Here is a 14034-nt window from a genome sequence, read left to right as displayed (position 1 = left end):
GCCAAAGTATTCCCAACAAGAACTTGAAGGCTAGAACTTGGCCTACTTAGCTTCCTTCATCATCATACACCTCCACATTGGTCAATTATGGAAAACAGCTATGTGCACTGGACTCTGTCAAAGACAGAAACAGTAAGGTTTATGAAATCACCATTATTTGGAAAATAGAAACTACTTCCCCCTAACAGCACACAGTAAAAGGCACAGTGAGAAAAATATTTTCCTCATCCACCTCTGAACCAGAAAGGCTTCCTTTAGAAAAATTCATGTAAACTACAGAATCAGACAAATTGGCAACTCTTCTTGCATTTCCTGCTGAAATTCCCCTTTCCCTTTTGGTAGAATATATAGAGGTCCGTTTGATTGCTGGGGCAACAAACCACTACATTCAAGTGACTTGTTGGAGCTAAACTGTTCTCAGTGGTGGCCGATGACAGAACAAGGAGCGGTGGTCTCAAGTTGCAGCAAGGGAAGTTTAGGTAAGGTATTAGGAAACATTCTCTCACTAGGAGGGTAGTAAAACATGGGAACAGTTTAACCAGAAAAATGGTGGAATCTCCATCCCTGGAGGTTTTTAAAACCTGGTTAGACAAAGCCTTGGCTGGGATGATCTAGTTGGGGATGGTCTTGCTTTGAGCAGGTGGCGGGACTAGATGAACTCCTGAGGTCCTTTCCAACCCTAACTTTCTATGATTTTATGATTCTAATTTCATATAAAGCACTAACCTTATAGGTAGCAAAATTGCTCCAGCCTTTACACTTATCACTACAGAATCATGGAGAGGTATTATTTATATAGTAGCTGATGATAAGGCATGCTTCAGTATTGAAAGAATCCTAGATCATAGAAATTAAGGGATGGAAGAGACCTTGAAAGATCATTGAGCACCCCCCCCCCAAGTCCCCTCTTGAAAACTTTCAAGGTTGGGGATTGTACCACCTCCTTGGGAAGTCTATTCCAGATTCTGGTCACCCCTACCATAAAGAAGTTCTTCCTTGCATCCAACCTGAAACCAACCCCTAACAGTTTATGGCCATTGCTCCTTGTCCTCCCCTGGGGCGCCCTAGTGAACAGTTTTTCTCCCAGCTCCAGATATTTACCCCTTACATACTTAGACGGCCACCAGGTCCACCCTCAGCCTTCTCTTCCCCAGGCTGAACAGTCTTGCCTCATAAGGTTTGTCCTCCAGGCTTTTAATCATTCTTGGGGCCCTTCTCTGGACCCTTTCAAGATTCTCCACATACAAGTCTATTTTAGCACATAGGTAGGCAACCTCTGGCACATGTGCATGGCATGTGAAGGCATTTTGCTTGGCCCTCACGACCTAGGGAATGGGCTAGGGCTGCACTGCCACAATGATCAGGCCCCTCATGGCTCTCCCACCGTCCACTCCAGAACTCTGTCCAAAAACATTGCCAACCCCTGGTTTAGCATACTGTGAAGTGCTCTGGGGTCCTACAGACATAACACAAAGCACTGATGTTAGCATGCTGTTCTCACAAAAAGGTGGTTCTTAGAATGCTAAGTAGACCCAGGAGAGAGACTGTGAGAACAGCATGCTCCAACACTGAAGTTAATTCAAGGATTTACCTAACAAAGTGAAATCTCTGACAATATAATGTTGTTTGCAAGCAACAGCTCCAACCTCCAGGTGGCACTAAAATACCAAAAATAATGATCCACCGTTTTATATGCAGTTTTTTCTTTAACTAACTGCAAAAAACAACCTGTTTTCCAGCTGAAATCATCTTGAGGGAAAATAGGTCGTAGAGAAGAGAAGGTGGCACCCCTTGGGTGGTCAAAATCCTAGCAGCAAGATAGAGAGAAGACAGAAAGAACTGATTATGAATAAAGAGCCCAGAGAAGAACAGCATGATAGGAAGACAAGGAAGAAGACAAAAGGATGGAAATGAAAGAAAGAATAAAATAAGAGAAGGATAAGATGAAGGGAAGGACAGAAGAATGGAAGACAACCTCTTGGGTCAATAAAATTGTATTTATGAATTGCATTATTATACTGCACTGTAATGGGGTATAGGTTTACATCAGTCATGTAAATCAGTCCAGACTCCTGATAGTAATGTGGCACTTACTGCTTTCAGGAGTGGAATATTTGTTGCACTAGAAATCTTTCCCATCTGTACACAAAGGAATGAAGTTACATGATAGGGATATGACAGGACAGATTCTGTATAGGAAAATAATATTCCTCTATTCTATTGGGATTCTTTGAGCATATTAACACAACTATATATAAATATAAAACAGTTTTTCAACAGCTTTTGTAAAAATTTAAATTACTAAATGAAAATAAAGCAGTCCCAAACTAGTAGCCAGATAGAACAAGAAAACAAAGAAAAAAGTTAATGGTCAGTTTTCAATTATGCAAAAACTAATTTGAACTGTATGCATAATTTTTGTTAACATATATTCATATAAAAATTACTTGGAAAAAGATAAGGAGCAGTATGTTAAAGAAGTTAGCAGTTGACAATCTATTTAACTAGGTCAACAGGAAAGACTGAAAGGTACATCAGGGAGGACCTAATAAAAATAGATAAACAAGTAATGAGAGCAGAAGAAACCAGATGCTGACAAATCCAAGGTAATCCAAACCAAAAAGAATAATCTGAACCACTGATATACAGTAAGGTTCTAAGTCGACTGTAAAAACTCAGGAAAGATCTGGGCAGCAGTGTGGAAAACTCAGGGTTCCAGAGCAATCAAAATGAACAAATAAAGTTTGGAGGCCTAAATAATGGAATTAGGGACAATAATGCAAAAAAAAAAAAAAGTATAAGAAATCAATGGTCCCTCATCACCAGAGATCCAGGTGTTCTGTTCCCCAAGGAATAATGAAGTAAACTGTGGATTTTACCTTTCACCAGAGGCAAACGCGGATTTCTCATTTTACAAGAGAAATCCGCTAATTTTGCCATTTTGCAATGAGCTCCCTGCAGGCTGGCAGAGTTCCAGCCTGCAGGAAGATGGGAGGGAGCAGGAGGAGGGCAGAGAGACAGGGGGTGCTACATGCATGGACATGTACATGGCCCCAGGCAGCCCGCAGAGCATCTCCAGCAGGTAAGTGTGGTGGAGAAAGGGAGCTGGGCAGGGCTGAGGCTGCTGCCCAGCCAGATGAGGCTTGCAGTCACAATGCACGGCTGCAGGGCCCCAGCAGGGAGCATGATGGGGCCATAGGTGGTTTGTCTGGGGGAGGGGGAAGGCCAGCTCCCTGCTGCCGCGCACACTCCCAGGGGGCAGGTGGGATCCATGTCCCCCAGATCTGTACCCAGGGCAGGCACAGGTTGTGGGCTCGGGCTCCTGCCCTGCTTCCCTCTCCCAAGGCCTCTGGAGCCTGGCTGTACCTGGGGGTGGGGCGTGCAAATCAGGGCAACCACCCTGGGCCCCATGCTTTGGGCGCCCCTGCAGACAGTGCCATACAGGGTTCTGAGCTCCGGCTGCTTGCTTGCCGCCGCGCCCCTGGTCCTGCACAGGCTGATATGCCCCTGGGCCTCGCACACCCCTAGGGACAGCTATGCCCAGCGGGCATCACCTGGCACAGCTGGGGACAGCGGGGCCACATGGGGATCTCTTCACTGCTGTTTGCCCCCCATTGTCCTGGCAATGCGCTCCCTGCCCCTGCTTTGAGGGGAGCAGTACCACACCGCTGCCCTCACTGCAGCCCTGCATGCAGGAGGTGCGTCACTGGGGCAGCGCAGGGCGCGCAGTGGTGAGATCCCTGCCTGGTTCCGCTAATGCCTGCCATGTCAGGTTGTGCCTACTGGGCTTCGGAGGCCCCAGGGGAGGGAGGCAGGGCGGCAGGGAACATTGGAGCTGCATAGAGAAGCTGCTAGCCGCTGTTCCTTGCTGCCTTGCTTCCCTCCCCCGGGGCCTCCAGAGCCCAGCAGGCATGACCTGGTACAGCAAGGAGCAGCGGACCCATGCATGGATCACCTTGCTGCTGCGCTCTCCCCGTTGCCTCAGCAACATGCCTCCTGTGCGTGGGGCTGTAGTGAGGGCAGCAGCGCAGGGCTGCGCTCCTTAACCCAGCGGCAGGCACAGGAGGCAGCGAGTGGGCAAGCAGCGGCGAGGAGATCCCTGCACAGCCCCGCTGCCCCCAGCCACACCGGGTTGTGCCTGCCAGGCTCTGGAGGGCCAGGGGGAGGAAAGCAGGGCATAAACCTGAGCCCGCAGCCTATGCCTGTCCCAGGTACGGATCTGGGAGGCACGGGTCCTCCCCTGTCCCCCCGGGAGTGCAATCAGCAGTGAGGCATTGGCCCACCTGTGCCCACAGCAGGGACGGGGCAGGGGCCTGCAGACCCAGGTCCATAGCCCTAGCAGTTGGAGGCCCCCTCTGGCAGGGCTGGGGGGTGAGGGGTACTAGCAAGGCTGTGCGGGCTATGGGCAGGGCTTTAATTTTAATCACAGATTTTGGGGGTTTTAGCACAGAATTTGGTATATTTTAATCAGGGAAAACCAGGATCCCTCCTCATCACAAAAGGATATTAGTAGAAACAGAAGGGGGTAAAATGACCAGTGACAAAAACGAGTGGACAAGTAACTCCATCAGAAGACAAGCTGAAAAAGACTAGGACTGCTTTACATAAGTGAAATAAGAAGTATAAAATGATTGTTAACTAGTAAAGGGAAATCAAGCACAGCTGACCATAATGTGACATAACAGAGAACTTTATAGTATAGACCTGCTTAAGTTTTGCCTTAGTAATTAGGACACCTCTAAACTGACATGCCAATCACCAGCAATGCCTCTCCCTTGCACACAGATGTAAATACTACCAGCAAAGACTAGTACTTCTGATTGTATGGCTCATGTCATTACATCAGAGCAGGCAATTATTTCGGGCGGAGGGCCGCTTACTGAGTTTTGGCAAGCCATTGGGGGCCGCATGACAGGCAGCTGGGGGCAGATAAATAGTAATTTTCTAAATTTTTGGGGGCCCCACGGGCCAGATAGAATGGCCTGGCAGGCCACATCCTTCCGAATACCTTTCCTCCAGCAAATTTGAAATTGACGTGCAAAATTCTAGCTAACTGCAAGGTGCTCTGAAATTTTGCTGTGACAGAATGAAAGCATATGAAATTTCTATTGCTGCTAGGAAGGGCCAGCAGGGAGAGAGAAAAGAAATACTAATAGCAGTAAGTACAGTTGCTTAAGCACCCAATTAGCAAACACCGACATAAATTTCAGGCACTTTGTGCCGAACATTTCAACAATAGAAAAACATGGAGTATTTTGATGTGGGATTATCCCATTTGCTTTTAAAGCCTAGCGAACTTTGTCAGTGGCATGACAAGTGAACCAAGCGGTCATAGTTTTGGTATGCAAGAGCACATCAGATTTATTATCAGTAAAAATTTCAAACTACAGACAACTGATCTTTCCTCTAATGGCAAACCTAGTTTTTGTACAGACCCTGTAAGCTATCACAGATAGAGGCAAATAAATATTGTGAAGCATCACAAGAAAAATGCTATGCAGTCTTTTCTGCAAGAGATAAAGGGTAAAAAAAACAAACAGTAACTTGACACTAACAGCGATCAACTTCAAACAGGAACAGCCTCCAAAACTAAAGCATAGGAAGCCACCTCAACTAGACTGTACAAGGATTCTCTAGGATAGTGCTGTCCAAATTGCAGCATGTGAGCAGTTAACTTGTGGCCTGCAGGCTCCCGCCTGGGCAACCCTCCTCTTCACCCCTTTACTCCTGCTCCAACTAGGATCTTCAGGTTCCCACTAACTTCTCCAGCTTCTGCTTCCTTCCCCTTGGCCCTGGAGGGCTCACAGCAGCTCAGAAGTTGACAAAGCTGGAGAACTTGAACATGAAATGGAAATTCTGTATGTTTGTCAGTACAACAGTGATTCAAGGTAAAGGGAAACCCTTAAATCAAAATTCAAACTCCTGGTTATATTACAACAGTATGCTGAATAGGAAATACTTCCCATTGTTTTCCCAGTTGCTTGCATCCTAACGAGGGGACTGCTCATTTGCGTATATAATAAGGCACCTATAGGTAGGGTCTGTCAAAAGAAACTAACTCCCTGTCTACCTAAGGATGTTATATCAAAGTATAGGTAGTATACCTGAAAATGTTATGCATATACATTCAACTTTTCTAATCCAGATTACTTGGCATTTTAAAATTTCAGGACATTACTCCACTTTGGTAACTGCTCACATTAAGAGTCACATGAATAAATTCCTAATTGCTACCTAAACTACACAGCTTTACACTTGGATTAACTTTTCTTTGCATCTGTATTTCCCCAACAGGCTTGGGGTCACCTTTAACCATCCTGTATTGTATTAAAACACAACTGTACGAAGGAATTTAAGTTTTTTTCCCTAGATCCCAGCTGTCCAGAGCCATGATGGGTAAGGCAGGAGCTTCTCTCTACCTGCTTGGCATATACACCCCAACCTCTCCCAACCCAAAACCAGAACTCTAAAAATGGAATCCACATTGTAGTGAGAGCTTTAATTGCCTGTTGTATCAAATCCCACCCACATATTTTAGCCAGCCACACTTACTGTCCACATATCCCTTCCCAGGCTTCTTCAAATTTCTATCTCACTCTCATGCTCTGACCGTGGCCCTCTTCATTCCTCTCACTCAAGATGCTGGCACCACTGAGCAAAGAAAACAAAACAGAACAAAACAAATTGCACTTCTTGATAAGCATATTTATTATGGCAGCAGATACAGAAAGAAAAATAATTTTAAAAGGTACAGGAATACTGCCTAAATAATTTACTAGCTTTTATTAAAGTTGAATGGTCATGAGGTAAGTGACCCAAATCAGGCTAGACACATTTATAACGTTTATCTTTACAGCAATTACTGCATCATTTCATTAATTTTGCAATATACTTTATGCTTATCTGTAGGTGCCCAAAGAAAAAGAAAAATAGCAATATTGTTCTCTTTTGGCACAACACTGCAAAACAAAATGTCTCTCAGAACTGTTCATAAGGTTATTTTTCCTGCCTCAATTGGGGTTCAAATTCTTGCTGAACAGAAATGTTGCATGCCTTCCTGGTTAAACACTGTCTTTTTAAAGATTTTTCCATGTCCTCTGGATACTCATCTTACAATAAATTCATTTAGCAAAAGGACAGCCTGAAGGGACTCCAGGTTTAAGGCTGTGGCCCATCACCCCCCACAGGCACTGGTTTCCCCAGGTGGTCGTTGTGGATTTTTTTTCAGTAGATTGGGGGCATGAATATTTTCTGTGGACTCCCACATGCAATCTACTCAGTTGTACAACTTTCCCCACTTCCACTTTGAATCTCCACTAAAATTTTCCAGACTAGGTAGTCCTTCTGTCCCTAGATTGTTATGGAAGGGGAGGAGGTTGGTTACAGTGTGGAAAAGAATTGACACTTACTCAAGCTGCATATAGAGATGTGGAATATCAGGTGGATCTCCAGCGTCCAAGGGAGTTGCATCTCAAAGTCTACTAGGCTGATTTGACCGATTATGAGTATGGGGCCATTAAAGTGGTGGTCTAGCTTTGGTGAGGCCAGCCTGCGTGGAGGTGTTTGGCTGACAACCATACTTAGTAGGCAGGTTCTGACTGCTTATGTAGGTCTCTTGCCTTTTCCAAGTGTTGCTTTGATTCCTCCTGGATCTTATCAATATGTACCCCAGTGATCCTCAACCAGGGGTATGTAACCCCCTGGGGGGGTCACCGCAGGTTTCACGGGAACTGCAGGGGGCGCAGACCTGGCGCGATTGTGATCTCCGAGGTCAGTTGGGGCAGCCAACACCTGGGCTGAGCCTGTTGCCACTATCCAGTTTGCAGAAAAATGTGGGTTTTCTTTTTTAAAGGAAAAAATTTGGGAAACAATGGGTTTCTCTTTGCAGGCTAGCACCATTTCAGCTTGCAAAGGGCTGTTTGGGACTGCGGGGAGCAGAAGGAAACCAAGGGGGGGGTGCTAAATGCATGTGTGGGAAGGCAGTGTAGAGAACCTGAGGGGAGTGGCAACATCAGACCATACCTCCCCCACAGCGGGTTGGGAGTGAGGGGCACCAGCAAGGCTGTGTGGCTCAGGGATTGTGGGTTAGGAGTCAGGGACACCAGCAGGGTCAGAGGGCTGCAGGTCAGGAGTGAGGGGGGCTTAGAGTCCAAAACATCTGAAAACCACTGGTGTACCCAATCCATAGCCATGGGGCTGAGCAAGTGTGTGGATAAGGTGGGGTGCAAACAAGGGTAGAATCCATAGTTTGTGAAGAACAGGCCTTGCCTGGCTAAGACATGCTCAAAAAGTTACTGTAGGATAATTCTGAAACTGTTAAGATAACCTGTTATTCTGTTTGAAACAAAGGTGACAACAGAGGTACTGACCCAGGACTAGTTGGTCTCATCTGCCTGGCCATCTGTCTGGGAATGGCAGGCCAATGTGAGATGGGCATATATTGCGAGAAGTGCAAGGCCCCAGAACCAGGAAATGAATTGGAACCCATGGTCAGGCACGATGGAACCTGAGAGGCTGTTGAAGGCCAACTGTATGGTTCAACCACAGCCATGCCATACCCTGTGCTGATGGAAGGTCCATGCAATGGTAAAAGTGGTAAATGGGCCATTTTAGTGAGTTGGTTCATTACGGTCAGGATCATAAATCAACTGTTGAGATGGGCAGGTCTACAATGAGGACCTGGGAGACTGCAGATCATGGCCAGAGCAGGGTGGGAGAGGGGTTAGAGGAATCTGCAAGTCTTCTGAATGGGTCTCTTGGTGTGGGCACAAACACTGCAAAAGCAGATAAAGGCCTGCACTATGTTGCAGTCATGACTGCCAAAACTAGTGGAAGGAAAGCCAATGTATCTTCTCTGTTCGGGGATAGCCTGCTAACAGGGAGTCAGTTCAGGAGAAGGCCAGTTATAGTTTTGCCCAATCCAGGGACACGCAGATCCTACCCCCAGTAAAAATGACCTAGTAAGTTATCTGGAAAGCAAAGCAGGAGAAGGTGCCCAAAGGTGTCTCTGGTTGAGTGCCTTAGCCTTCTGGAAGTACCCCAGAAACTTATGGTTCTGTACCCCATGATACAGCCCTTCCCAAAGCCACTCTGATGGCTAAGAATTCAGAGCCCAGGATTTTGTAATTTTGTTCCACTAGGGTGAACTTGCAAAAAGGTGGCACAGGAGTTCAGGGCCTGCCATTATGAGAGCACTGTACCAATGGGCAGTGCTGGAGGCATCTGTTTCCAGTACCAAAAGCAAGGTTAGATCTGCATGGGTTAAGAGAGGTTTAAGTGGGATGGAGCTGTGGGCAGCTTGTCCAGAGGGCATGGCTTCTGCTGCTGCACACCCCCCAGCAGATGTCCTGCACACACATCTGGGGGCGCAAGGGTGGACTGCGGCCAGGGGCTGCACCTGCCTTTTCCTGGAAGGGGGGGGGGGGGGAGGGGGGGGCAGGCTATGGCAAATTTTGAGGTCATTGCAACACCCCCCACCCCCCCGAGCGCAGCTTCAGCCCAGCCACTCTACTGGGAAGAGGCCAGCACAGTCCCTGGCCCTGAAGCAGGCAGTCCACCCTCACCCTATGTACAAATCTGGGGGCCACATGGCCCCCATTCTTCCCCAGGGGTGCATACAGCAGCAGGAGCCACCCGCCTCCTCCCCTGCCCCCCTCAGGCAAGCCACCCACAGCTCTGTCCCATATTCCATCACGGCTGGGCAGCGCCTGCCCCTGCCCCAGCCACTACTCCCCCTCCCTCATGACAGGGGTCTCCATCTGCACCCCCCATGACCCTTCCCCCCACAGACTTACTGGCCAGACACTGCTTTCCAAACTTCTGGGCTGTATACTGGCAATCAGATCAGTATCAGCTGACATGGCTGGGTTAATAAATTGGCCAAAAAAATATTTATCAGTGCACCCCTAACCTTTAGTTAATTCATATGCATCTTCCCGAGTATCACTATGCACGCAAGTCCTAAAAACACCTTTATGATTCACTTTAGAAAAGGATTAAACTAAGCCACATGAAGACATTCCTACCATAGAACTTGTACACCACATAGGCATGCATTGGTTTCTGCAATTTAAATTCAGTTTCCATTATTTCACAGTGACTATCCCTAAATCAGAAGAGGGCAAAATATGGCCTGTGGGGCCCTCCAAGAGATCCTGCCTGCAGGGCCCTCCAAAAAACTTGTTACCAGCTCATGGCTGCCCCTCTGAAAGCTGACAGGATGCACAGGCTTTCAGAGGTCACATGCCATTGGACTAGGCAGACTACTTCCACTTCCATGGGGCTCCCAGGACTCCAGCTGGGAGCCTCATGTGGAGGTACCAAGCACAGTGGCTTACAACTGGATAGGTGCCCAGTGGAGAAGGGAGCTCCTGCCTGCAGGACAGGGGTGGGTGGGTGTGGGACTCTCACCATGGTGCACAGCCCCTGCCATCATTATCAGCAGCAGCAGGCCCTCAGGCAGCTCATGGCTGCAGCAGGCAGTCTCCCAGCAGTGTGCAGATCTGGCCGAGTCCCAAGGGCTGCACGTGGCAGCAAAGAGCTGGCCCCACTGGTGGGCTGGCTCCATGCCAGCATGTGGGCCTTACAGCATGGCAGGCAGGAGCTGTGCACCATTGGGCTAGGTCAGGCCGGTTCCATGACTCCATGTGGGGCTTCCAGAATGTGGAGGCACAGAGCTGGCCTGGCTGGATAACACGCAGCTCCCACTTGCAATGCCACGAGCCCCACGTGCTTGCACAGATCCAGCCCAGTCTGGCTTGAATGTACATGCCAGCAGGCTGGGCCAGCTCTATGCTGCCACATGCAGCCCCCAGGACTCAGCCAGAGCTGCATGTTGCCAGGGGGCTTTTCCTGCCACAGCCAAGAGTGCCCCAAGGGCCTGCTGCCACTGCTGGCAGCAAGGGCTGGGCAACAGGGGCATACATAATGGTGGAGGGGACCTGCTGCTGGGGGCTGTTCACAGGAGGCCCACACCCACACACCCTCCCCCCCACAAAACCCATACATTCCTATACCACCATCCCCAACAAGCCCCACACCCCTTCACAACCCCCCACACATGCCCCTCCCCCACACAATATACAAGAGTAAGCCTTTATTTTGAGCTATTACACAATCACCTCTACATACACTATGCAAACACAGGTCAATCAGGACAAAAATATTTTCTTGAAATAAAATTAGAGTATGTATAGTAGAAGTTTGATTTTTAGTATACGATTGTTTTTTCCAGTTCCAAGACTGCAAACCCCCTTCCAAAAGAGTACTTCTGGTGGCAAAGTTCAGGAGTTAGGAGGTGGGACTTCTGGTCCCAAGGTGATCAGGAGGTATGACACCCATCAAGATGCCTAATACCTTTGCAGCCCTCAACAGATCACCAGGAGTTGTTAAGCAGCCCTCCAGCAAAAATAATTGCCTGCCCCTGCCCTAAATTATCTTTTAGAACATCAGGTTAGGGAGTGTTTTTTGTGTTACCACCTTCTCTCCATGCTACCACCTTCTCTCCATATTTTTGATTTTTTAGGGTTGTTGTTTTGATTCTACCAGCCTACTTTGCTTTCTGTGCACCAGGTCTTCATTCAGTGCCCCGGGTCAACACAAATACTAAAGAAGCTAAAAGATGACCAGAATAAAACAAAACTAAACCAAAAAAGCAGGGAGCAAAGGTAATTGTGTCCCCTCAATGCTTCATGTCATTAAAGGTGTAGGCCCACATCCTTTCATGTCAAATATCATGGAAACTACCAAAGGCCACTCAGAGCTCAAGCAATGAATCTCAAACAAATGCAACTTTTTACTAATTATATTTCTACCTAGTAAAAAACATGAGGAATAGTGATACTTATCAATCCCCCCACCCCGTGTACTGCAAATAGCATATGGAACAAGCACAACTTGGTCGCTGATGTCAACATTTTCAACTTTTTATTGGAAGGATAAAAACAGATTCAGACGCACTGTTCACGTAAATAGGTTTCTTTATGTAATCAAGGGCTTAAGGCTGGGGCGGGCAATTATTTTGGGCAGAGGGCCGCTTATTGAGTTTTGACAAGCCAAGGGCCGCATGACAGGCAGCCCAGGGCAGATAAATATTATTTTTTTACATTTTTTAGGGGCCCCTAGGGCTGAACAGAATGGCCTGGCGGGCCGCATCCAGCCCTTGGGTCGCATTTTGAATGCAGAGCAGCAGCAGCAACCGCATGCTAGCTTCCCCTGCCTCTCCGTGTACAGCCAGGTGGGTGGCACCTGCACAGCAGTATGGGATAATGTGTTGTGGTGCTCTGTCCCCGCCTGCCGACGCATACTCCCTAGTGCTTTCTCAAGTACCCCTGTTGACAACCCCTACTGTAGGGTGTTCAGGCACATGCAGGTTTAATCACTAAAGAATAAGCCGAACTATCAGGGGCTATACTGTTTGTCAAAGTTTATTGTCTACCACAGATAGGGCTGCATACAGCTACTTATGGATAAAGTATTCTCTATTAGCACCAAGATCAAAAAACTTTGAAACTATTTCATAGGACTTTTTAATGGGTTACACTTCACTAGAAGCAAGATCCCGTTACCAATATTATGGGTGTAGTGCAAAGGTGGCCAACCTGTGGTACTCATGCCACAACAGCCTGTCCATGCAGCATATGGCAGGCTGTGGGAAGACAGGCAGTAAAGTGGCTGACAGGGCAGGGAACAGAAAGCACAGGAGAAGAATGGGGAAAGGAAGATAATTAGATTGGGACCTGGGAAGGGTACATGGCCAATTTGTGGCATACCTGCCAAAAAGGTTTGACCCTCAGTGCTATAGTAGTGTACTATGCCTGCTCCTTCCATTCCCTCCCCTCCCTAGCCCCCCCAACTTAAATGAATTTATCCATGGATACATTTTTTTAAAATTCTGTTTAATGTTCTGGACACATGGAAAGTTGCCTGAAAACTTCTGCTTTACAAGTCATGTAACAGAAAAGAGATCTTCTATTCTGATGCCCACTTTAATCCTGTTACCACCGCAGCCTCTTGGATAAAGGAAAAGACAGTTACACATTACAACAGTTGTGGTTCTTTTTCTATACAGATCCATGCTTTAGCTTAGTAGGGCTAAACCATTTCCCCCCAGTGGGCTAGATGGACAGTGCTGGTCCCTTTGTGGGCTGGACCTGGCTTGGGGCCCTGATCCGTTGCCCAGGCTGGCACAGTGGGACCCATGAAGGGGGAGAAAAAGAGGCTTGGGAAAGGGGCAGCAGGAGAGGGTGGCAGTATTAATGGCCACTACTCCCCCACCACTCAATTTCCTGACTCCTGGGAAGCCCCGCAGGCCAGATGCCATGGCTCTGCAGACCAGCTGGAGATTGTGCACCCCTGCTCTAGATGTATAAGCACCTTAGAACTTCTGGACAGAACTGCCTAGAAAGGATGCCTGCACCCCATGTTGTTACATCCCCCAAACAAGAATAAATGAGAATACAGCTCTACTTACCACTGAGTTCAGTGAGAAAAATGAAAGTGGGCACACTTAAAAACTCAGGTCTAGAATTTTCCTTTTCCCATATTAAATTACATTAGCATTTTACTGTTAAGCCTTTGCTATTTTAAAGTCAATGGAAAAAATCCCGAGATCCCAAGCAGAATTTCCTCCTTAATGTACATCAACAAAAAAGATTCTGGGGGAAAAAGTTAAAGAATTCTTGGGAGACCTCTCCCCTAACAGGGCAAGATCTTGACATTTGTTAAGTCTCAGAGGAAGTCCTTAGGGGGTCGTGGCACCAGGAGGCTGCAATGCTGACTGAATACGGGTTGAAGGGGCAGACTGGGGTGCCTCTGTCCCATGAGATACACCAGCGACAGAATCAAAACAGGCAGAGATTATTCCCTTTCCTTAGAGTACCCCGACTGGTGATTTGTGCGCAGCATATTCCTAACAAAATCCTGTATCACTGCTTGCTACCATGAAAGATTTAAAAAATTAAACTGGCTGCCAGGGAGAATGAAGAATGAGGCTGTCTGCTAAGCACCACTGCAGGAACCAGCAAAAGCTGGGGA

The 14034-nt window shown here is 47.5% G+C and overlaps 1 protein-coding gene across 2 annotated transcripts in view; it reads right to left on the bottom strand.

The window, feature by feature from the left end:
• The window catches only part of CTCF (CCCTC-binding factor), a 52686-nt gene that overhangs the window by 23366 nt on the left and 15286 nt on the right, over positions 1-14034 (bottom strand). Inside the window, exon 2 of one of the 2 annotated variants that reach the window (XM_059713644.1) lies at positions 6553-6651. The exons of the other annotated variant lie outside the window; for it this stretch is intronic. Within the exon in view, the coding sequence (XP_059569627.1) occupies positions 6553-6561 (9 nt within the window). The 5' untranslated portion in view covers positions 6562-6651. The remainder of the gene's footprint in view (positions 1-6552; positions 6652-14034) is intronic. 2 annotated transcript variants of the gene reach the window in all.

This window comes from Alligator mississippiensis, chromosome 10, assembly GCF_030867095.1.
Source record: "Alligator mississippiensis isolate rAllMis1 chromosome 10, rAllMis1, whole genome shotgun sequence".
NCBI lineage: Eukaryota > Metazoa > Chordata > Crocodylia > Alligatoridae > Alligator > Alligator mississippiensis.
The sequence above is the reverse complement of the archived record's forward strand: the minus strand, read 5'-3'. Positions and strand labels throughout refer to the sequence as shown.